This window comes from Rutilus rutilus (assembly GCF_951802725.1).
Source record: "Rutilus rutilus genome assembly, chromosome: 18".
In the NCBI taxonomy this organism is placed as follows: domain Eukaryota; kingdom Metazoa; phylum Chordata; class Actinopteri; order Cypriniformes; family Leuciscidae; genus Rutilus; species Rutilus rutilus.
The window spans coordinates 17,429,697-17,453,698 of record NC_140231.1 but is presented as its reverse complement, the minus strand read 5'-3'; the positions used below and the strand labels follow the sequence as shown (position 1 = coordinate 17,453,698).

At 37.2% G+C, this 24,002-nt stretch overlaps 3 protein-coding genes across 4 annotated transcripts; 1 reads left to right on the top strand and 2 right to left on the bottom strand.

Moving 5' to 3' along the window:
* Nucleotides 1–67: 67 nt before the first annotated feature.
* nxf1b (nuclear RNA export factor 1b) lies at nt 68–11,389 on the bottom strand. Its single transcript, XM_084388109.1, has 21 exons — nt 11,123–11,389; nt 9,898–10,126; nt 9,642–9,810; nt 9,436–9,519; nt 9,241–9,345; nt 8,970–9,050; nt 8,814–8,883; nt 8,628–8,716; nt 6,269–6,376; nt 6,078–6,187; nt 2,479–2,515; nt 2,252–2,323; nt 2,111–2,166; nt 1,915–2,022; nt 1,766–1,824; nt 1,370–1,485; nt 1,247–1,289; nt 1,076–1,145; nt 798–980; nt 631–691; nt 68–533 (listed from the first exon to the last, which is right to left on the bottom strand). Exons 1-21 carry the CDS (start codon nt 11,154–11,156, stop codon nt 495–497), a joined length of 1,923 nt encoding a protein of 640 aa, XP_084244235.1. The 5' UTR covers nt 11,157–11,389; the 3' UTR covers nt 68–494.
* A 61-nt stretch (nt 11,390–11,450) lies between these two features.
* bscl2 (BSCL2 lipid droplet biogenesis associated, seipin) lies at nt 11,451–18,105 on the bottom strand. Of its 2 annotated transcripts, none has more exons than XM_084388228.1 (11): nt 17,842–18,105; nt 16,776–17,355; nt 16,515–16,596; nt 16,004–16,147; nt 15,010–15,144; nt 14,819–14,916; nt 14,590–14,731; nt 14,420–14,501; nt 14,252–14,326; nt 14,067–14,132; nt 11,451–12,545 (listed from the first exon to the last, which is right to left on the bottom strand). In XM_084388228.1, the coding sequence occupies exons 2-11, from the start codon at nt 17,090–17,092 to the stop codon at nt 12,346–12,348; spliced, it is 1,341 nt and encodes a 446-aa protein (XP_084244354.1). In that variant the 5' UTR covers nt 17,093–17,355; nt 17,842–18,105; the 3' UTR covers nt 11,451–12,345. The 2 variants fall into 2 exon arrangements, with proteins under 2 accessions (XP_084244354.1, XP_084244355.1); XM_084388229.1 differs by having other exon boundaries at nt 14,602–14,731; nt 17,842–18,084.
* Nucleotides 18,106–19,197: 1,092 nt separating this feature from the next.
* gng3 (guanine nucleotide binding protein (G protein), gamma 3) lies at nt 19,198–23,838 on the top strand. Its single transcript, XM_084387284.1, has 3 exons — nt 19,198–19,392; nt 20,989–21,088; nt 22,900–23,838. The coding sequence occupies exons 2-3, from the start codon at nt 20,990–20,992 to the stop codon at nt 23,026–23,028; spliced, it is 228 nt and encodes a 75-aa protein (XP_084243410.1). The 5' UTR covers nt 19,198–19,392; nt 20,989; the 3' UTR covers nt 23,029–23,838.
* Nucleotides 23,839–24,002: the final 164 nt, after the last annotated feature.

Below are 24,002 nucleotides of genomic sequence, written 5' to 3'. Positions count from 1 at the left end.
TAAACTGTTTCATATTTTCTTTAGCTGTAGTCACAGTAAAACACAATTAAATGTTCAGTCTAGTACATAAGATCATAGTTAATATTTATTTTACAAAACACAACAAACAATGAACACATACTTTATTTGCCATATCTGTCCTATATTGAACATGACAACAATTAAAACCTACAGAAAACTTGAACCACAAAGTTGGTTTGGGGGATGGTGGGTATTCACAAAAAAAAAAAGTGGAAAACAATTGGTCTTGGTGCCTTCCTGAGTTTTTTTCCACTCTTATCTTTTTTTTTTTTTTTTTTTTGTCTTAAATGTTTGCTCTGTAAACCTTTTATTTTTTAATTCTTGTGGATAACTTAAAAAAAATTACAGGGAAAATAAAATAAGACCAAAAAATAATAATAATAATGACGACAGGTTTTATTTTAGATGGGAGGATAGAATTAGGAAGGCACCTTGTGGTTCAGAGTTTCCATAAAATCCCCAGCAATAACTCCTCATTTGACAAATGCAACATCTGGGATCTTTCCTTGTGCCTGTAAGAGAAGAGACCCTTGTGAGATAAATGCAGGACACATGATCCTTTGTTCTAGAAGATTTACTGTGAACCATGAGAAAGGGGCACTGGCGTACCTTAAGACCGGTGAAGATCTGAGCAGCTCTGTCAAAATCCCAATCATTGTCTTGTAGGCACCTAAAATAACAAGCAAGTCCGACCTTAACAAGCTGTCCATCTTAGTATGAATCTAGAAACAGTACGATATCTAGTAGAAGTAACAAACATGTATTTTAGTCCTTACTTTTGAGACCATTCTAGGTTCATGCCAGACTTTTGGGAGAAGGCAGCAAGCATTTCTTGTTGGGGGGCGGACAGAGTGGGCACGGGGCTGCTGGATGGTGTGGGGGCGGGAGCAACGAATGCACGACGAATTTCCTCTGTAGTGGCGTTTCGAACGAACAGCTCGTCATTCACAATGCACAGACTGAAAAGTTGAAAATAGGTTACAATGTTGATATGACCAATGGCACATATTTAAGGCAAAAAAAAAAGAAGAGATTTTTGTAACCGAGATCTTACCCAACTCCAGCAGGAACAGCAATGAATACTCGAGAGAAGGCTCTGTATGATTCTCGGGATTTACCATCCACTTAAAAAGGAGAAGAGGGGGAAAAAGAAAAATGAGGTTGTGTACTGATCAGCTCAGAGTGAAGCTACCAACTCTGAATCATTTTAGTTAGAGGAACTCACTTTCTTTGAAAACTCCACTGACTGTAAATGCCAACAGTGTAGCCTGGAAATGACAAGCAATTAGAACCGCAAATCTGAATGTGAAATATGAAACCAGCAAACTGAACCTCAAGTTTAACTCACTGTGTAGGTGTTGACATCTACAATAAAGGAGGCGATGTCGTGCTGGGTTTTGGGGAGTTCGTTCAGGAAAGCCACCACATTTAATCGTGTGTGTTTAATCAACCGAAACCGTGTAGCTGAAAGAAAATGGCAAAACTCATCACAGAATTCATGACACAAGCAAAAGGTGCGGTCACATTTACAGCTGCTCAGCAAAATCCAGTTATTTCAACAGGCATATGTGCAATCGGGAGTTTTACGTGATGTCGAAAGTTGGCACAGCACATTTTAGTTACAGAAAGCTGCCCGAAATGTGATCACACCTTGATGTTGCAAAAACTAACCCACAGATGATAGATGATAGTTTCTATAGAACAGAGACTTTACAGATTTTTAGATTATTAAGCAATTACTTACTTGGGTCTTTCATGCGCTTGATATTGCGACTGTCTTTCTGGTATTCCCCTAAACTACTTCTGTGGACAAAAAGATTAACACTCACTGTTTACTAAAAGTCAATAGTGGTGATGACGACGATGATATAGCATAGAGAAAGTCTACTGTACTTTGAAGGGTTCTGCGTGATGAAGGGAATGCTGAGGGAGAAAGTTGCTCCGTCATGGTAGCCGTCCAGCAGGGGCTGTCTGTTTCCTGAGTCATATATGCTGTAATACCTGGAGGGTGACAGAGGGTGAACATTTTGATCTGAATGTATTAGTTCTTACATACATGTATCTATTAAGACCAAAAAAAAATACATACTGTTGCAGGAAGCAATGGATGATGTTTTTGATGTCTTCAGAGCAGAAGTAGCTAGGCTGTGTTCAAAGTAAAAGTGAGAGGTTAATAAGTATGAAAGTCAAATATGGCCATCTCAAAGTGAAGAACAGATCGAGACCAAACCTTGCAGGGAGGAAGAGTCGCAGGAGCGACCTCTAAATCAAAACCAATGGGAGGCGGAAGGTCGTGTCCATCCTGTTGTTTAAACAATGAACAGACAAACAATGTGTCTAATATACAATTAAGCCAATGAGCGAATGTGTGACATTTCAATTATTATGATTACAACACTTGTTCTCAAACAAATTGCGTTGGGTTACACCAACAGATAAACACTGTGGATTTCCTACCAGTTTGAGCAGCTTGGGGAATCGTTCCCGTATGGCACTGTCCAACAATCACAAAGACAGAACAAAAGAAACTAGGTTAGTACAAACTGCACATGTGCCAATGAAACCGTCCCATAGAAACACTCAAAAACTTTAGCCAGGCCATCTTAAGTGCAGGACAAATAGGTAAAGAGTGTATTCAATCACAGAAATATTTACTTACAGATAATTATCCATCAGGCTTGAGATATTGCGATACTGTGAATTTATTTTCATACAAAACGTTATGTACACTACTACTCAAAAGTTTGTGGTCGGTACAAGTTTTAAATGTATGCACACCCAGGCTAGATTTTTTTTTTAAATCAAATACAGTAAGACCAGTGATATTTTGTGAATCATGTGATGTGAAACATTACAACTTAAAACAACTGTGATGCAAAGCTGAATTTTCAGCATCATTACTCCAGTCTTTAGTGTCACATGATCCTTCAGAAATCATTCTAATATGTTGATTTGCTGCTCAGGAAACATTTATTATTGTTAATGTTGAAAACAGATGTACTGTCTGCTTTATATTTCTGGCAAAACGCAATACAATATATAATTTTCAGGATTCTTTGATGAATAGAAAGTTCAAAAGAACAGCATTTATTTGAAATATAAATCTTTTGTAACATTATAAAATGTCTTAACTGTTGATCAATTGAATGTGTACTTGATGAATACAAGTTTAATAATAAAGCTTTTAAGAATAAAACTTTTGAACAGTAGTGTATGTAACCAAGTTTACATCAACACCAAAAAACAATAACCATTCGTTTAATTTGAATAGTAGTGAAGGGTTACTGAATACTTGAGCAAGTTTGTCGTGTACTTGTGAGAATAAAAATCATGGGCATCTGAGCCATGCCACCAATGAGCCAATCACAGCCCTGCCCCAACTCCCTCCCACCCCGGCACATGGTACTTACCCATCCACAATACTCACCACTGGTGCCCCCTACAGGCCGAAACACAGACACAAGCAGGCTGGCAAACGATGGGGGCAGTGGGGTGTTGTGAGGGGTAGAGTTTGGTGAACATTCACACCATTCAATCAATCAGTCAGGCAGTAAGTAATTTTTTTGCACAATTAGGAAGTGTACCCAGTGGAAAGTGTATAGTTTAATGTACTTGGACCAGATCTGACTCCCTGTAATCTGGTAATACTAGTGGTTCTTACTGGCAAAACTTTATGGGGTCCTGGTTTTGTGGGTTTTTTTTTTTTATTATTATTTTTTTATCAAATATCATCAGGCACTGACATACAGGTCGACAAATACTGGCACGCCGAGTTAACTTAAATGCTTGTTCATAGCGTGCAGCAATATCTATGAAAAAATGATGCAGAACCAGGCTGCTCAAGATGACAATAAGAGAAATATGATGATATGAGTAGCTAGCTATTAAGAATTTAGGTGGAAAAATAAACAAACAAAGAAATTATGTAAATAAATACAATTATATATAATAGACCTAATTGTGAGTGAATGCAGCAATACATATGGGAGGGGAAAATAAGTGTTTGGACACTAGAGAGGTTTAAATTTATGGATCAGTCACAGAGAAGACAGCTATACAGAGAGAAACCACACCAAAAGAGTGGGAGTTAATAAAAGGGGTCAGATGTAAATAAAGAGTTGAACCCTGAGCCTCTGAACAGATCATTATATGATAAAATAAATGACCGGTATAAAGGTGTATGGGTTTTATGGCCTACTTAATTTGGACCCTTCTATTAAATTTAAGAACAGCAGGGTATTTATTCAAACAATTAATTAAAGCTATATTTGAGCCCAGACACCTTACGTTTCTGTTTCCTATTTACTCTAATTTGTACTTTAGTTTAATTGATATGAAAATTTGAAACTTGTTTCCTGTGATCCTCCTCCAGTATTTTCCTCTCAATGTTTTGTCTTTGACGTTTTTCCTCCAACATGCTCTAGGACGAGGATCATGAAAGTGGTCAGTCTGACCAACTATCCTCCACCTTTGAATACAGAAACAGAGAGAGACAAAGAGAATTGCCTCTGCTCTCATTATTCATTTTGCAACATGCAGCAGAGCTCATGTTTCTGAGCAGTGCTTGGCTCAAGGTTTCTCTTAAAAACCTTCCCTCTCCTTCTCCACCCATGGCATCTCCTCACGAACAACTCTTCATCTTCTGTGATCTTTCTTCATCTTCAAGACGTTGGCTGTGGCCAGTTTTGCGGCTGTGCCTGCCTTAGGTTGTCCCTGAATCATGAGGTGGGATCTTACCCGTCTTTGGCTAACCAGCCTCTCACTGGCCAAACAGCATCAGCATCACTCCAGGTGTCAGACATGTGCAGGGCGGGTGGAGGGAAGAGGGTGCCAGCATTTTAGAAAGGTGGAGGTCAAATGTACTTAATCGAGCATCATCTCCGAGATTATGTTCCATCCTTCTATGCCAACTTATCCATGGGCATTCTGGGAGGTCACATGATGAAGCTGCTGCTTAAATTGAATTAACCACTTAAGTTTAAACTAATGAAATTTGCAATGTGCTAAAATGTCAGCATATTTACAATATGCTAAAAAGACAATCGGCGTGTTCTGTGCTAAAAGCTACAGGGACAACCAGGTGGGAACAGAGAAAAGAGTGGGGGGGGGAGCAAGAATGAAAAAGCAGGTGTGAGAAGAACCATAAAAAAGAACCTGAGGTGTTGACAAACTTGGTTTGTAAAGTTTTTAAGCTGCTTACTGGATTGCCACTGGAACACGAACAAGTAAATATCAATCACATGCCTGATGATAGTGGAACTAGTGGAAAATAACCAAGTGCTCACTGGTTAAGAGTTAATACACCTGCATATTACAGACAGGACTGAATGACTCTGGCGGATGGGATTGTTTTTTTTCTTTAGAATAACATGCAATGATTATGGAAAATTAATAAGAAATAGCTCATTGTTTTCAAGTGTGATATTTAAAAAAGAACACTTTCTATTAAGAATGTCCTTACAAATGTCACATCAGCCCTCTGTCGGGCAATTGTTATTCCTACAGAATAAATTGAAATGCAATGTGTATTTTTAATGTTCAACACACATTATATGTCTGCCTCAAATGAAGCTATTAATAATCGACATGTTTTCTAGGTGTATTTTTATGCACACCGGGTTTTTCTGTTTTTGTTAACTGTTTTGCGTATTGATACAAATGTCCATGCATATGCATGCTTTCATGTGCATAAGCGCACAACCACACAAACCCTCAAAGATTTTATTTCAGACCTGAAACATACTCTACGCAAGTACGTAACAGCAGACACTGGGCCAGCTAGATTTTGTGGTGTTGTGTCCCTAAATTGGTCACATTTCAAAATGTGATGCAATACGTATGCGTTGCATTATCAGTGCTGCCAGAGTGCTTTAGTGGACATTAGTGCAAACTATTTTTCTCTTTCATATCAACCTCTATAGTTTGAGGCACACAGAGGCTGCCGAGTAATGTAAAAGCACATTTGCAAGTCTTGTGCTTGACATTTGTGTACTTGTGTATAGTATTTTTCTTGCTGTATGATGTTCAACAGACAACCAACAATTGAGAAGACTAACCTGACATAGTCGGCCTGGATCTTGAAGTGGTCACACAAAGGATTTCCCTCCAATGAGAGATCCACCAGCTTCAGATCTCTCAGTTTATCAAGTTCTCTCTCTGTCTTCAGCTACAAGATGACACAATAATGCATGACTAAGAAGACTACAGGAAAAGGTCAATCTATAGGTATCAGACAGCATACGCATACCTCATTGTGTGATAGATTTAGAATCTTCAGGTTGGGAACCTTGTTGACAATATCTGCCAAGTCATCCAGCCTGTATAACCGGTTGTTACTCAGGTTGAGACAAACCAGCTGTGAATGAAAAAATAAGATTTAATTGCATCTGTAGAGTTCATGTACACTTTCAAAATGTTAAAACTTTAATATTATCAAATATAATTGGCATATCTTGCCATTTTTTTAAAAAAATGGGTTGAGTTAGGGCTGGGCGATATATCGATTAGGGATGCAACGGTACACGGTAAAATCCCGGACCGTTCGGTCAGCCCTGCACGGGACAATCTACCCTCGTGTACCGCGGGACTTCGGTTTTGCCACTGAGTTCGCGTTGATCCTTTTAGTTTTTGCTTTAGGCGCCGTTCACATATCGCGCCTAAAAACGCGTAGAAAACGCTAGGCGCGCCGCGTTCTCCTTTTTCCAAAGCGCTAGGGCGGTTGCGCTCCGGAGGCGTCTGTCGTTGCTAAAGCAACCATCAGCTGCGCTCTGGTTGGTTGTCACGTGACCTAAGGTGCGCTTGCGGCATTCTGAAAAGTTGAGAATTTTCTCCACTGCTGGGGACATCGTTAGTGCCAACCAGACAGTGTTGATAGACTCATCTTTTTGCACAAGAATCTCTCAATAGTGGATGAGTAAATAACATTGCACTTTGTATCCTGAATGCAGTATTTTTTTATTATATTATTTTGCTCTGCTTTTTTTTATTCAAAGCACAAGCTAATTTATGTTTGTTAAAGGTAAAAGTGCACTTTTTCTTTCACATTGATCACTTCATATGCCAGTTATCAAGGTTTGGAATTGGGATCCACTTGAATATTTTGAAGTGTGTTTGTTTACATTTTGTATTTCATATAAGTGATAGTTGAAGAGGTTGTATTACTTAGTGTTGTTCAGTACAGACTAGAGTGTTAATTTATTCCATACATTGATGTTCTTCCTACTGTGACATTCTGTTTATGCTCATAAGAAAAATAAAACATATTTTGGGATGAAATAGCAGTCTCTTTCTGCACAAAACATGTACCGAAACCGAACCGAGACCGTGGCCCAAAAACCGAGGTACGGACCGTACCGTGGGCTATCTGTACCGTTGCACCCCTAATATCGATATAAAAAATATATCGATATATTTTGAAATGCGATATGGAATTAGACCATATCGCATATATCGATATAGTTCAATTTTCAAATAGTCCGCCCCTCCTTCCACTCTGCGTGCGTGTTTAGAGCGTTATGTTATGAGAGGCGAATCATGACTACTTCAGAAAACCCAGCACAATAGGAACTACCAGGCAGTGACATAAGTGTACGCGGAAATAAAGTTTTTCACCTCAGAAACACGGACTTTCTTGTCCTTTCAGCCGTTATACTGTGCTCGGAGCGCACCCTCTTCAATTACACGCGCAGATGCGGCGGCGCGCGCTGTGTATCGCTTCACTGTAGGCTATATAAAGTGCAAAAGAAACTACGAGCATGCAACGCCGCTACGTTGTAAATTACACGAAATAAAAGTAATGCAGGTATGATTTTCATTCTATTCACCTGAGCAGTTTCCATGTTTCATTAACAGTTATTGTTAATATTGTGTATTCACCATGGCAACTGTCGTTCCCATATTAACCCCAAAATGCCACTTTATTTTTCTTTGTGTTATTTTTTATATTTTTAAATAACTGTAGTGGCTCATACCACATTGTATTAACAAAAACTAGTTTGGGACTGCTATTTAATAGCTTTAGCATAGGCCTACTGTTTATTTATTTGTACTAGTCTTTACTAGTCATATTTTTACAATTTATGTTAAGTAAAGGGGGACAGTACTTGTGTGTGTTAACAAATTTTGTGTAAACGTGTTATAATTTGCCTATATATATATATATATGTAGGCTATATATAAGCAAATTATAACATTTTTACACAAAATTTGTTTATATTCAATGTCAACTTTGATAATCATAATTAATAAATTACAATTCCAAGGGAATAATCGCCAATTATGATTTTTGTCATAATCGTGCAGCCCTAAGGTGAAGAAACCTGTTTATAATTTATTAATTTGATTTTGCAACTGTTCACTGAAATAGAACTATTCAATAAAACTACTTGTGACATGTCATATTTGGCTTTGACTTTGACTGAACATTTGCTCTCACTTTGCGGAAAAAATATCGGGATATATATCGTATATCGATATTCAGCCTAAATATATCGGGATATGACTTTTGGTCCATATCGCCCAGCCCTAGGTTGAGTACATGCCTGCTGAGCTTTTTAGAAGAAATTTATATTTTCAGGCAATCATACATGTAAATTGTAATTTCTTACCTCAGGAATGTTCTCCTCAATTATTTTGATAACTCCCAGCATGGAGTTCCTCCTATTTAAAGTGACCTCAATATTTTGAGAAACCAAATCTGCCAGAAAAGGACCAACATTTGAGCAACATTCCACAACAAGCCAAGCTGAATAAGTGTTTAAGTTTGGAGAAAGATGACTGTAGTCAAGTCAAACCTGGATCGACTCTGATGTTGTTCAGATCTAGAGCCTGCTGTGATCCGTCAAAGCGTTTGGCCATGCATTGCTGCAGAAGACAGTCAGGTATATTATACATAAATTAATTTAATGAGAACATCCTCTTGAAGGCCGCTGGAGGTAACCATCACTCACCTTCAAATGCTCCAGATCCGTGGTCTTCAGATCAGTGTAAATCAAAGTGGGTGGTGGGCAGGTGTTCATAACAAGAGTCACCTATCCATTCAACAGATTAACACTAAATTAGATTGTCAAACCAATGATTAAACAAGAATTTTACACATTTTTTTATGGTTAGTATTGTAGAAAAATATAATTAGAATGACGACTAAATGCATCATAAACACCGAAAGATTACAGAAATGGCATCAGGTTTAGTGAAAGCATTTATTTTATTTTTTTTTACCTTATATCCATCTTTGTCTGTTATTTTCCGTGACACTTTAAACAAGGCATTAGCAGTAGTGGAGTCTTCAATATAAAACTGGGCCTTGTTGCCCTCAGTGTGATACTATGACCAAAAAAGACAAGACAGAACAGATTTAGCAATTTTACATATCGGTACATTTTGCTGAGGAAATATATTTTATCGTAGACTTACCTGAACTGCATGGAATGGCATAGAACATACGTTCTGAAGTGACGTCAGAAGCCAATCTTTGTCGTATTTCTTCCCGAAAGGAATCTGTGGTCAGATACAAATACAACCACAATGCCATTAGGTCATAAACATGCTTTCAAGTAAATCCTAAGATTTTCAGTCAATAACTGCTTAATTCATGTGCTATGAATGTCTAATGTACTAACAGTCATTTTAAACCAGTTCTTGCGACTTCCATCAGTACCACTGCCACCTCCACCTCCTCTGCCTCCATATCGATTGCCACCTCTATCTTCATTTCCACCTCCGCCGCCACCTCGTCCACCTTTGCGATTGCGTTCCTCACGGCGATTCTGTGGCCGGCCATACGGATTGCTGAAAGTATAAAATCTTGTCTGTTGTACCGTGATGGTTACATAAGAAAATAAGTGTAAGTATGCTGCATGCATCACAAGAGCTTACTATCTGCCCCGGGAGCCGCTGTCTTGCGGACCTTCCGCCATGGTCACATCTCCGTCATCATCATGCAGTCTCGACCGGGGACCAGGGCCACTTCCACCTCCTCCACCACCACCATTGTAACCGCCTCGCTGCCTTGGCCGAGAAATCTGATCGCTGTACAAGGGGGCTCTGAAAGGGCCTCTGCCTTTACGATTGCGATGCTTTGGTCCACCGACACGGTCATCATGCTCTGAAAGATGCAAGATGAAAGAGTCAGAAGTGTGAAAGCCTGTCTTTAACAAATGAGAGTGTCGTAACTCCTGATCAAACAAGTGCAAATGTGCCACTGCTTGGATATTGGCTAAAATGACATTTTTGTTGCTGGAATAGAAACAAAAAAATGATTTCACACTAAATTGCACAGCTATACCCCCAAAAGCTAATAAATCCTGGTTTTCCTAATTTAAAAAATTGAGGACAGTAGCGATATTGTTGTTATGAAAAAATTTGCTTGGTTATATCTTCATTTCATATGTTTTGGTGACTTGGAAGCTTTCTATAGAAGTTGACTGAACTCTTACACAAATGTTTTTTTTTTTTTTGTTAAGTTACCAACTAACGTTAGTCAACTACTGAGGAAAGCATCTCTTTTACAAGACTTTAACCATATAAAGCTGTATCAAATTCTCCAAAGAAGACATGTTGGGAGAAATAGTGACAAATGATCATTTTAAATTACATTGAAATTATTTTATCACCTCCTCGAAAACGAGCTCCATATTCTCATTATATCACACTATACGCGCCAAAAAGCCTGATGTATCAAATTTGATAACGTTAAAAAACAAAAACACATATGCGAACTTGGCTAATATCACAGTTCAACATGACCTCAACACACGATTATCACCACGCGGTCAGATTCAGTTCACCCCGTTCAATTTTCCTTTAACAAAATCCCAAAATAAAACACAAAATGCGGCTAAATCAACCGATATAATGAGTTTATTGTTCGTCTAAACTAACTGCTAACAACAAAAACACATTACGCCCCAACAAAAACAAAAGCTAGCTGGCTAGAGATAACTTATGTAAATGGTAGAGTAACGTTACACGGCAACAGACCCCAGAGAGCTACAAAACTGTCTTTGGGGTTTAACAAGATCGTGAATAATCTTACCTAAACATCATTAATGGTAGAGAATTTAAATGGGTGTAAGCGCTTTTGCTAACGGCTCAAACTTACCACTATAGTAGCGCGAGCCGTCCGCTGTCGCCATCTTTAAAGAAGGCTTTTACGCTGCTATTTAAAATATAGGACTTCCACGTGTTATTTTCCTATTTTTGTATATAAAAAGAAATCAAAAGAAATTAAGATAAACGCTTTGAAAGCCTGTGGGATTCAGAAGAGATCCTTTCTTGACAAGTGTTTTGCGAGAAGAAGAATCCGTCTCAAATTGCAGCTGCGCCAGATTCTTCTTCGAACGCTCAGTGGAAGTTTACACACCACATCATCGTTGCCACCTAGTGACAGCCAATGAGTGACTGCCTATTCAAGACGATGGGAAACAATTGCTTTAAATCTTCGATTTATTAAATAAACACAACATACATCAAAGAAATATAGAGCAAAATATGAACATTCTTCCGTTCCATAATAAGCTACTGATATGCTTAAAATTGCTATGTAAATGAATAAAGCAGATATAATAGTGAATCTTTGACGACAGTGGACAAATAGGCACAAACCACTCATATAATTTAATGAAATAAATATTTTTTTTTAAACTATATCCTTACATAGTAGTATTAGTATTCCATGTAGAGTTGGAATATTGTTGTATATAGTAACAGTAATAATAATAATATATATATTGTTTTAATTATTATCCCCAAATCAATTATACTTGTGTCCTCTACTTATTTTCCATAATATGTAACATGGTTCTCTTAAAATATGTTTTGCATTTTCAACATTAGCATTAAAATAATTGAAAGTGGGGAAACAAAATCATTTTTAATATCCACAGAGGTAAAACAGAAGTGCTAAGCCACATTCAATATTTTGTATGACGATCACAGTGCAGAGGAATGTAAAGAAATATGAATAAAATGGAAATGCTGATGTATTTTACCCAGTCAGTTACCCTCTACATGCAAAACTGTTGTAACAGAACCACAGACCTCAGCAATGACACATTAAAGCATGGCAGGACTCTAGAGGTGACTTTTAAGTCCTATAGGAAGTATTCAGGTAAAGGAAAACAAAAGCAGCAGAGCATGAAATTCTGGTGAGCTTCACATCAGCACCATGAGGTAAACTGGTTTCCAGATGCATCAGAAAAATTCTTATGGTAATACTCATTGCATTGCAAAAGGAATGTCTCAAATGTGCTAGCTACGAGTCAAATGAGGTGTTCTAATGTAACAGAATGCATGTGCGTATGTGGTTCCTCCAGAGTTCGGAGCTCAGAGCCTCATCCAGGGTCCATGCCTTTGTCTAATGCTGTTGTCTGAGGACTGTGGTTGGGCTGTTTCTTCTTCTTGAGTCCCATTTCCTATTCCTGCTGCCCTCTGCTCTTGGTCTGGGTCCTCCTCACTCAAATTGGTCTCTGCAATACGAGGAGCCTCGAGGAAAATGGGAGCTTCATCGGTAGAGGAGTCCTGAGCTAATGGCAGAAACATTAACCAAAGACCAATGAGAATGGACTTGCAAAAAACTACATTCATTTTTATGCTTTTAATTTAAATAAATGCTTTTATTCAGCAAGAATACATTAAATTGATCAAAAGTTAAACATTAATATTAGAAAATATTTACATTTGAAATAAATGCTGTTCTTTGATAATACATTGATAATCATAAGAAATGTTTCTTGAGCAGCAAATCAGAATTATTTCTAAATGAAAACTCAGATCTGCCATCACAGGAATAAATTGCATTTTAATATACAGTGCTATGCATAAGTTAAGACACCCATGCTAAAGTTGACTAAAAAGAGGAATAAAAAAATCATCTTTTGGAAACTGAACTTAATGCCTTAATTAAAAAAATTAGGAAAAAGCCAACCTTTAAGGACACCAATTTTCTTTGTGAATGAATAATGTATCGTAAATAAATAAATGTTCTTCCTTAAAATACATGGTGCATAAGTGGTACTCACCCCTATGTTAAATTCCCATAGAGGCAGGCAGATTTTTATTTTTAAGTTTTTTTTAATTTTATTTTTTAGGATACTATGCATCCTGATAAAGTTCCCTTGGCCTTTGGAATTAAAATAGCCCCACATCATCACATAGCCTTCACCATACCTAGAAATTGGCATTGGGTACTTTCCATAAGATCATCTCTCAATGCAAATCAAACTAGCTATAGGCTAACTGAAATAAAACCATGCCAATCTCTAGGTATAGTGAAGGCTATGTGATGATGTGGGGCTATTTTAATTCCAAAGGCCAAGGGAACTTTATCAGGATGCATAGTATCCTGGATCCATGAAGTAACTGGCCTTTAAAAATAAAAATCTGCCTGCCTCTATGGGAATTTAACATAGGGGTGTCCAAACTTATGCACCCTGTATTTTAAGGAAGAACATTTATTTATTTACGATGCATTATTCATTCACAAAGAAAATTGGTGTCCTTAAATGTTGGATTTTTCCTAATTTTTTAAATTAAGGCATTAAGTTCAGTTTCCAAAAGATGATTTTTTATTCCTCTTTTTAGTCAACTTTAGTATGGGTGTCTAAACTTATGCATAGCACTGTATTTATTAAAGTAGAAAATTGGGTTACACTTTATTTGAAGGTGTCATTGTTACAGTGTAATTATATATTTAAGTACTGAGTAATATTAAGCAACTACATGTACTTACTATAGGGTTAGGGTAGGATTAGGATTTGGTTAAGGGTTAATTGCATGTAATTATGCATAATTTACTGTTAATACTACGGTAAGTACATGTAACATATGTAACAAGGACACTGTAAAATAAAGTGTTACTGAAAATTGTTATATGACATTGTAATAATATTTCACAATATTACTGATTTTAAAGTATTTTTGATCAAATAAACACAGCCTCGGTAAGCATAAGAGACTTTGTTCAAAAGCATTAAAAAAATATGACCAACCCCAAACTTTTGAAAGGCAGAGTATCTTACTCATATGCTTTAAGTTAATATTTTTACCAGCTTCATCTTCTTGCAGCTGATTCAGTTCTTCTGTCCCGATCACACTAGGAGTGTCCAAATCACCTGCACAAACAAACATGATTAGCATGATTCATCTGTGACTTGATCACTGCATATAATTCATTTTATATGGAATGGATTACAGAAATCTACATTCATCACATTTCCCTTTTATCGTTTACCTTTGTTTCGAACTGTTTGTTTGGGTTGTTGTGGTGAATCTGGCAGCTCACTGGCGTCTCTTCCATACGTAATGACTGGGGGACAGGCAAAGAATGGTGTATTAGTTACTGATCTGTTCGATTGATGTGATCAGGTGTGTGCGGCTGTGAACCGAACGGAGTTCTTACTAGGAGTGCTGGAGGATGAGTGCATGCGTTTACGTGCTTCTTCCCTCCTCTGCTGAAGACGTGTTGAGTCTCCCATCATCACCTATGTGTGCAAACAGACATCTGGAATGCATCCAATGGAAGTGTGATAGGATGAAGGTTGAATAGATTAGGCAGACAGATGGTCTTACCCTCACTCTGACCTGCTCGGGGGGATACAGCCCTCCCCAGATGAATTGCAGGTAACTGAAGAGCACAATGACGCTGAGGAAGGTGAAGTTACTCGCCACCCCAACGATTGCAGACATCACGGGGAAATTATACAGGAGGTATCTGTTGCAAGAGGGAATAACATTACAGGATGATTTGATGGAACATGAACCATCAAATAAACTGATACCACCAAACAATGGCAAATACCTAATGCCAGTGAAGTAGGCATGGATCCTGAGCTGGGAAGAATAAATCTGGACCCTGCGAGACTGAATCTCGATCACAGCACCGATGGCAGGTTGGTACTGTGAAGGACAGATCAATATAATGCATGCCTTTTGTCTGATTTTTTTTTTAATGACAATTCTGTCAGTCTTGTTCATACTTTACAAACTTACAAGGTCCGATTTGAAATCTGGGAAGAGCTCCACTTCGATGAGCTGTTTCTGCTCAGACACACCTGTGAGCAGGAGGGGCGAAAACAGCAGCGTGCTCATGGTGCGCAGCAGGTTTGAACGGTAGTGCAGCATCGTCTGATGAGAGCAAACAAGGAACAAGTAATAATGAGTCAAACGGCCATTTAATGACTGTCATTACAATATAAAAAACGCCCATGAACTTAAGTGTCACACGATCCTTCAGAAATCATTCTAATATGCTGATTTGCTGCATAAAAAAACAGTTGTGCTGAATAATACTTTTGTAGAAATGGTGCTAAATTTTTTTCAGGATTCTTTGATGAATAGAAATAACAGCATTTATTTAAAATAGAAATCTTTTGTAACATTACAAATGTCTTTACTGTCACTTTTGAATACGTTTAATGGATCCTTCCATGAATTTCTTTAAGTGTATACAGACTGATATAGAACATTTAATTGTGCAGGCTCATTTCTCCTATTTTTACATTGTTACTCGCAAGACGCAACCCCAATGATATCAGACAACAGGACAAAATGAATGCAGGAAGTACATGTTGCAAGAGGAAGGAAGTAGTGTATACCGACTGATATAGGATAATTAAATGTTCATGCTTATTTCCCCTATTTTTACATTTAGATTATATTTACCATCATCTAAAGCTCACTTAAAGTTACCACAGATAATTAAAAAATCTAAATAATTTAATAATGCTATTAAATGTAATCTCAAGAAAATATCACATTATCATACTGTCCATTTTAATGCCTAAATTCACTTGTAGCATTTAAAATGGTTGATTTGGTTATTACTTTTAAGCTAAATTAAACCCATAATATAGCCTATTTGATGCACGACTTGGAAAACCACACTTATGTTTAGCAACAACTGACTCGCAACATCTTATAAATCAGCCCAATTATCCATACAGCATAAACAACAGAGAATTTTGGGTGAGCGGTCTTCACTCACGGAGCGGACCACCGAGCGAACGACTGTCCCATCAGTGGTATAGCAGGACATTTTGACCATGAACATGCCAATCTGTTCGTTAACAGGAGATTCAGGCATTTCCAGCTCCAGAGAGATCCTGTAGGCCTGACCGGACATCATCACCTAAGAGAAAGAGTGAAGCAAATAAAATTTGCTGTAAATATGACAGAAAATCCATTTTTATTCTCAATCAGTAATATGAATCATTCAATATACAAGTATTATATTTTTTCTTGTGCATCATTAATGGGCTCGTTACGTAATGTAAACAACAAAGCTTTAAAGGGTCATTTAGGCAAACCCTGTAAAACATGTCTATAAATTGAACAGATGATACGTGAGGCCCTTTTCTGCTAAAAATAACTCATTTCTTTTTCAGGAGCAACTTCAGTCGTGCTTTGGTGGTGTATCCCCCAAAACATATTGACATTCATACATTTTTAAAGCGTGGCTCTTAAATTATGTCACTCTGAGTGGGACTCAGATGTACCTGGTCTCTTCCATTCTTCAAGAGCGAGATGTTAGCCGTGGGGAAAGAACAGAGCACTGAATCTGAAGCGTCACAATCTGTGCTGTTAAGAGTGAAATGGAGGAGAGAGGAATCAACCACAATGCATTACGAACTCTAGTAATGCCTCTAACAGTATTTGTTCATTGGACCATACTAATTAAGGACTCAGTCGTGCGCAAACACGAGCCTGTTGTCAAAACTAGACCAGAATATTCCTGATCGGCCCTGATGTGTCTGTACCTGTAGTAGTAGTGTACTGGTGTGGAGAAGCTCACGCTGGGCATGTAGGAATAGTAGAAGCTTCCATACAGGAAGATGGAGATCCAGAGGAGAAGCACCAGGACACACGAAAGAATGGCGACTCTTAGAAGCGTCCTGCGAGCTCTAAGCAGGGTCACCGCTGCCACATCCTGGAGCCAAAGCAGTAACGGTCCCATCGCTGCACCCATAGCAAGTAGTCCTTCAGTTTCACGTCCAGATGAAGGTCCTCTAGTCTCACGGTGTCTGCCCAACAGTCCTCCCACTGCTGACAAAGGCGTCTGTCCCGCTTTACTCATTCAAACCACCTCACACACTATCCAATAATGTGTCCCGTCTGCATCACTACATCTAATAATGCTTGTTTTCTACAGTGAGAATTAATGGTTTGAAAATACAGTGGGTTAAAATGTCATGATGACCAAAGTCAAAAATTAACATGTATTCAGAAAGTCGTATTTGGATCTAGTTGTTGTTCTGTGACTGAAGGTATGATGAGCCAGTTTCTTGAATTTACTTTCCCACTGTTCGTCTGTTACTGTCAATGAAGTCATAGGGTGCCCTAAAAAAGGAATAAGAGAAAAAAAAGTCGGAATAAAAAACACATTGAATATATTAAAATTGAAAAGTAATTATAACTATACAAAATAATAATAATTAGCACCATTTATAATTTTTAGGATGAAAACACGACAACTAATCCAGGATGAATCATAAAACAAGACTCAATTTATACACACCCAAGAAAACAAATACACACACACACCTAAATCTTTCTCTATTCTCTTCCTCTGTGAATTGCCTGCAATTAGTGCTGCATGATGTATTTTTGTACATTCGACAGCCTGACTCGAATTGAACAAAACAATAATGCAGTAAAATAGTAAATAATATGTGTAACGTTAGTGTCACTTCAGCACGTTCTTTACATACGACTGTACCCGAACTATTTTTGGTGTGTCTCTGAACTGGATTTTAAGTGCCTCCCTGTCTCCATTTCGCAGTTTCACTGTCTTAACATTTAAGTACATTACATTAGAAAACTCACCTTCTTTAATTAAGAAACACGCCATGGACAAAACAAATAACTATGCTTCAGAATAAACTGATGAACAACTCCAGTGGACCAACCCCTCTCTTCCTTTCGATCTGTTATGTGCTAGCGTGACGCTTAATTTATGCATTTCATGGCAGAGCAGATGATCTCCAAATCAAATGTAATCAAAAACAAAAATATTCGGTTGTCATCTACTTTCTATAGATCAGTGAAAAACAACCATCAGTGTAACTCAGTTGCGCCCCTGCTGGTGTGACAGAAACATATGTACGGCAACCGAAGAGGTACAAAGTCCAAGTCCCGGTTTAAAATACGTTGTTATTCATGCGAATTGTTACAGAAAAGTAAAATCCCAAATAAAAAACATTATCTAATTTTTGGGGGGATTTTTATTAATTAAGACTTTAAATATATATCTATCTTTACCTAAATAATAGGAAAAGGGTCAATGACATGACAGACATAAAATACAATACATAAATGACTTGAAAACACCTAACACACCCTAAATTAAATTAAATGTGTTGTTTATTTTTGTTTATGTCAAAAGAAAACGTATTGAGATTCGTAAACATTGATATATGTTTACGTTATAATAATAGAAATAATCATCATCATCATCATCATCATCATCGGCTCCGTCTGTCCCAAACTATTAATGTTTGTTGAAAATGGTATAAACATTTTTTTCTTAATGTAGCCTAGCTTTAAAGCCAATAACCAGATTTTTATCAACCATCAAAAAACAGAATCAAAATCATCATAAATTGAATGTTGTTGAGCACCAATAAGAATCAGATAAGAAGTCTCCCTTTATTCTTTCTTTCTCCACCAAATATTTCAGATAACAGTATTCTCATTTCTCGGGAGGAAACTAGGGGGCAGATTTGCAACAATGTGAATGTGACATGAGAATGAATGCAGTGGGAGGTGGGAGGGTGGAGTGATGGTGGGGGGTATAAGATCTTAACCAGGGTGGGAGAGACCACCGAGTCAAAATGGTGCCACAGTACAAGACAAAAAGAGGCTGAGACTGCAGCAGTTCCCATGGTAACAGAGCAGAGGGAAGGCTCACTTATTCCGGAGGTTTAGCAGCATCACCGGCAATGAACAAAATAAGCATTTCATGCTATCAAATATTTCATGATAATATTGACAATATAAATTCATCTTCCTAGATTTAATTCTTCATACACTGCTTTTCATCGTTGCATTTCCCTCCCCCCCTTCCACCACCCCATGCTGCTGGAAAGGTGGTATGAGCCGCCCCACAGAATAAATCATTCCAATAGGGCCCCCCTCCTCCTGGTTGGCACATTCCACTCACTGCAGAGGGGCGTTTTATGTATGTACCAAGAGAGTGGTGTTCATTGTAGCAGAATTGCAGTGCACTGGACTGTACAGAACTGGGTAGCATCCACACTGTGTATGAGGGTGCGGTCCGGCTGCACTGAAAGCAACAGCACGGGCAGATAGAGAGAGAGAGAAGGAATAAGAAAGAAGAGGAGGGAGAGAAATCACCACAAGAGGAATACAGCAAGGGTAAGAAATAGAGTGAAAGGGGGAAAGGGGTAAAAAAAAAAGGGCCCAGAATGACAAAAATAGACGAATACACTCTGTGGTCTTTTTTATGCTTCTTGCTCTCCGTTCACTCTCCATTCTTCTTTAGATCCTTTTAAAATGCATTGCTTTAATTTCATGTGATCAATTTAAACACATTGCATATTTTTTTTCCACATCACATTTAAGGGTCTTCCAAATGATTAGCCTACTGATATCTGTTTGAGCATCAGTGATTGTCATTTATATATCTGGCCTAGTTTCTTTTTCTTTTATTCCCTTTTCTGTCTGCAACATGTGATTTCCACTCTACAGATGCCTAAATGTATACGTTCAATCAGATAACATTCAAAAAAGGATGTTTTTTGTGTGCTATTGCTCAGAATAATATGGTATATTCCTTGTGGTGATGGATCCCTGCAAGCATATCCTATGTGGAAAATGGGGCTGGCATTCCCCAATACACTGTTGAAATCCTATTTTTAATTAATGCAGACCATTTTAGGTGGATAAATTGATATTTGATGATTATGAATAGCTCTAAATCTATTTAAACAATGACTTCTGACCATCACCTGGAAATGAAGGGTTTCAGGATGATGAAATGTGTTGCTATCAGATTATTGCATTCCAAGGTGAGGTTTTGGTTTTCTAGGGCAGGAGCTTTTAGCAAAGCAGTAGTAAATGATACCAAGAGAGGAAAGACAGGAAGTGAACGAGAGGGTATGAGAGTCCTGGACCGCAGGAAGATGCTTCCATTAGAGAGTAGAGACACTGTGCACTATCAACAGAATCAGTAACACTTTACAGTAAGGTATCATTTGTCAACATTAGATAACAACATTAGTTGTCAGTGACCTGATCTGAACAGTGAACAGTTGTTGTTTTTTAAATAATGTTAACAAGGATTAATAAATAACAAATGTTTTGTTCATTGTTAGTTAAAGCATCAATTAATGTTAATGAATGGGACCTTTTTACCACAGAATCTGTACATAATGTATCCCCTAATTCTCTATATTAATAGTACATGAATGTTAGCAGATTAGGATGGCAAAAATATTAGGGATGCATATATCGGTATAGGTCGATATATCATTTTAATGTTATTGGCGCGATAATTAAATTTGGCCGATATCTTATGGCAGATAAATGATTGCCTTTAGCTGATTTTGAATTGCTTGAAATGTGATTGGAATCACTTAAAAAAGGAAAATAAGGTTAAGTGCAACATGCAAGCCTGTCATTTAGGCTACGTAAAATTACAATGAGAACATTAGAATTGTGTGCTTGGGACATGGATTTAATGGTTAGACTTTTATTTTTGTAATCCGGCTCTCAAACATTCTATAAAAATTTGGATTTAGGTTTATCGGAAAATATCTCGGTTATGTGCTTTCAAATATACAGAATTATCGGTATCTGGCAAAATGTTCATATTGGCGTATCCTTAAAAAATATGCTTTTGTTGGCTGGCTTATATGATAATGAACTTCTTAAACAAAATGAACAGATGCCTCATGTGCGTTTTTGTATTTTGCATTGACGTCTGTGTAATTTTGTGGGTGTATGTGGCAGGATGAAAGGAGACACCGCTGTGAACAGCACCATGAGCGTCGGTCAGGCCAGGAAGCTGGTGGAACAGCTGAAGATTGAAGCCAGTTTTTGTCGAATCAAGGTGAGGGTTGCCATGCAAAAACAACCGGAAAATGTGGCAATCAAGAATCAGATCAGTGGTAATCCTGCATTGCCTATGAATGTGCCTTTTTATACCAGCCTGTTCGTTGCAGACTAATTTGTATTAGATGTGATCAAAGATCTAGAATCAGGTTAATAGGTATGACCTATTTCTACAATCCCACGGTAAAGTGTGTCCTACAAGTACAATTTGAAGCATTCAACAGTCTTTAAGCGTTGGCCTCAACCTTGCATTTCACTCATACAGTTCTGTTTGACCTAAAATGCTGTTTTAGCCCAGAAATGAAACTGCAGTGTATATATTATAGTATTAAAGTGTAGTTATTCATCATTTACCATTGTTTTTTCATGCACTGGTCAATTGATTTTGGGCTATTTTGCTTCCATAACATTTCTTATCTCAGACTACAGTGAAAAAAAAAAAATCTATAATACACATTTTGAGCGTTTATTTTATTACACTTTATTTGTGTCTGTAGTTTTCAATTACAATACATATCTTTAAAGGCTGTTTTCTCAAAATGAGTTTTTTCTCCTGCATTGAACCAGAAATCTCCACTTTAGTAGCACTTACATACACCAAACCTTCCAGTTCCAGAGCTATATATTCAGAAGGTTTTTACAGAGGGACAGTGTTGGGGAAAGTTACTTTTAAAAGTAACAACTCGTTACTTGTTTAGTAATATTAGGAAAGTAATGCGTTGTTACTTTTGCATTACTTTTTCTTGTCTAGGCTGGGCTTGTTTTGTTTTTTAATAACAAAAACAAAGTTCTGTATTTGAAAAATGTAAAGGCCCTTTCACACCAAAAGTGAAATGAATAAGCCTCAGGCTGAAGGAATTGCAAATTCACGTCTGTACAGTAGACGGAGAAGCTCAAACACACCTTTCAGCTGCATGCTGCCATTCTGGATTGCAGAAGAAGAAAGTTCTCTTACTTCAGCAATAAAAATAAAATGCAAACATGATGTTTATCTAAAGTCATTTTTGCTTATTAGTACGGTTGAATTGGATAATCAAAGGTCAGCAGCAAATACATTGGTTACTAAAGTGAGATTAAATACATAAAGTATATTGTGTAATTTAGCATCTAATTGTTAGCAAGTTTGCATTTCACTGTTTTTATTCATTTTAAGGAATACTGAATCTATTTTTGTGCATGTGAGATGAGTTAATTGCTCACCTTTAGTCTACAAAAACCATCATGTTTACACAGCGCAAACAACGCCTCTGCACTTACTCATGATTTCTCTCAACATGGGGACATGTCAGTCTATATACAGGAAAACAAGTAACTTGCGTTATTTATTTGAAAAAGTAACTGATATTTTCTTGTAAATTTAAAAGTAATGCGTTACTCTAGTTACTTAAAAAAAGTAATCTGATTACGTAACTCATGTAACTTGTAATGCGTTACGCCCAACACTGCAGAGGGATTGTTCATATATAATTTCTATTTCCTAAAAACATGGTTAAAAATGTATTATTCTGTCTGTTGAGAGTATTTTATGATTTATGGAGTGATAAAAAGAGATATCCAAAACCTACTCTGAAAAAAACTTTAAACCTAATATGTTGACTAAATTAAACTGAATTTTGAACTTGGCTTTATACAATGTTCAGTGTGGATTTAATTAGATAATGGCTTATTTGCATATTTAAATGCAAATATTTATGGTGATATCTATTACTTACATTTTTTACCCTATTCACCTGAGGTTTCTTGCCTGAAAATCAATTGCTGTCCGTGTGCTTTTAAACTGGGCACTGACAATCCGTCCTGTATTCTTAGGTGTCAAAGGCAGCAGCGGACTTGATGGCCTACTGTGATGCCCATGCAATCGAGGACCCTCTCATCACCCCTGTGCCCACTTCAGAAAACCCGTTCAGGGAGAAAAAGTTCTTCTGTGCTCTCCTCTGAGCAGGACACAGGAAGGGCAGGATTAGTCTCATTTAAAAAATAATGATCATTTTACGCACATCACACAACACAACACTCGACAAGACACCACACAGCTAAATAAATCCCAAAATAAGGTTCAATAAATGCAAAGTGGTTTCTAAATTTCAGAACCCAAAAATTTACAAAATCATGTTTGTGAAGATATTTTTATCCTCCTGTTTTTTTTTTCCTTTCTTTCTGGGAAACCCTGTTCCTTTCATTAAGGGGACAAAATAACATCAAGATCAATGCAAATGGATTAGATCATGACACACTGATACATACATATGCAAGCACACAGTTTTTTAATCAAAGGGGAAATAGGTGTGGGTCTGAATATTTCAATTTCAAATTTTATTATATTCGAAACATTCATTGCGTTCTTCACATAGCTTACTATGGTGATTTACAAATTCTGTATGTATATTTTGATTTTTTTTTTTAAACGTTTTGTTTGAGGTGGCAATGTATGCTGGTAGACAATTCTGGTTATCTGGTAGAGCTTTTAAAGTTTAGATCATTGTGAGAAAGTGCGAATGCTAATACCTACAGTACATAGCACTCCTAAAGGGGTTTGTAAAATGATATTTATGTCCTAAAAACAATTAAATTTTTCCTGGCCACCTAAACAAGTGGTATCTAGTCTCTAATAGTTCAAAAGATTAGCTCAAAAGATGAACTGGTGAAGAAAAATGTCAAAAGAACATGTGTCAAATACTTGTGGTCCCAAGTAATGAATTAAAATACTGCAGAATCCAATGAAGGAATGAATAAAACTTTTAAACATCACACGTATGTGCATCGCTTATTGAGATTTAGGAGAAAAATGAACACTACAGTAATATTTTAAAGAAATTAATACTTTTCTGCGATGACAGATTCAATTGAATCAACTAAAGTTAAACAAATGCCTCTCGATGAAACAAACACAAACTCGAACAGGTAATTCCACT

What these genes read in the sequence shown, in the direction of transcription:
- nxf1b (XM_084388109.1), bottom strand. Translation starts at nt 11,156, where the DNA reads ATGGCGACAGCGGACGGCTCGCGCTACTATAGTG. An exon ending in AGAACTGGTTTAAAATGACT is followed by an intron (nt 9,520 to 9,641) that starts GTTAGTACATTA and finishes ATCTGACCACAG; the next exon opens with ATTCCTTTCGGGAAGAAATA. An exon ending in AGATCTTCACCGGTCTTAAG is followed by an intron (nt 534 to 630) that starts GTACGCCAGTGC and finishes CTTCTCTTACAG; the next exon opens with GCACAAGGAAAGATCCCAGA.
- bscl2 (XM_084388228.1), bottom strand. Translation starts at nt 17,092, where the DNA reads ATGAGTAAAGCGGGACAGACGCCTTTGTCAGCAGTGGGAGGACTGTTG. An exon ending in TTCGCTCGGTGGTCCGCTCC is followed by an intron (nt 15,145 to 16,003) that starts GTGAGTGAAGAC and finishes TGCTCTCATCAG; the next exon opens with ACGATGCTGCACTACCGTTC. An exon ending in ACAAACAGTTCGAAACAAAG is followed by an intron (nt 14,133 to 14,251) that starts GTAAACGATAAA and finishes TTGTTTGTGCAG; the next exon opens with GTGATTTGGACACTCCTAGT.
- gng3 (XM_084387284.1), top strand. Translation starts at nt 20,990, where the DNA reads ATGAAAGGAGACACCGCTGTGAACAGCACCATGAGCGTCGGTCAGGCC. An exon ending in CCAGTTTTTGTCGAATCAAG is followed by an intron (nt 21,089 to 22,899) that starts GTGAGGGTTGCC and finishes CTGTATTCTTAG; the next exon opens with GTGTCAAAGGCAGCAGCGGA.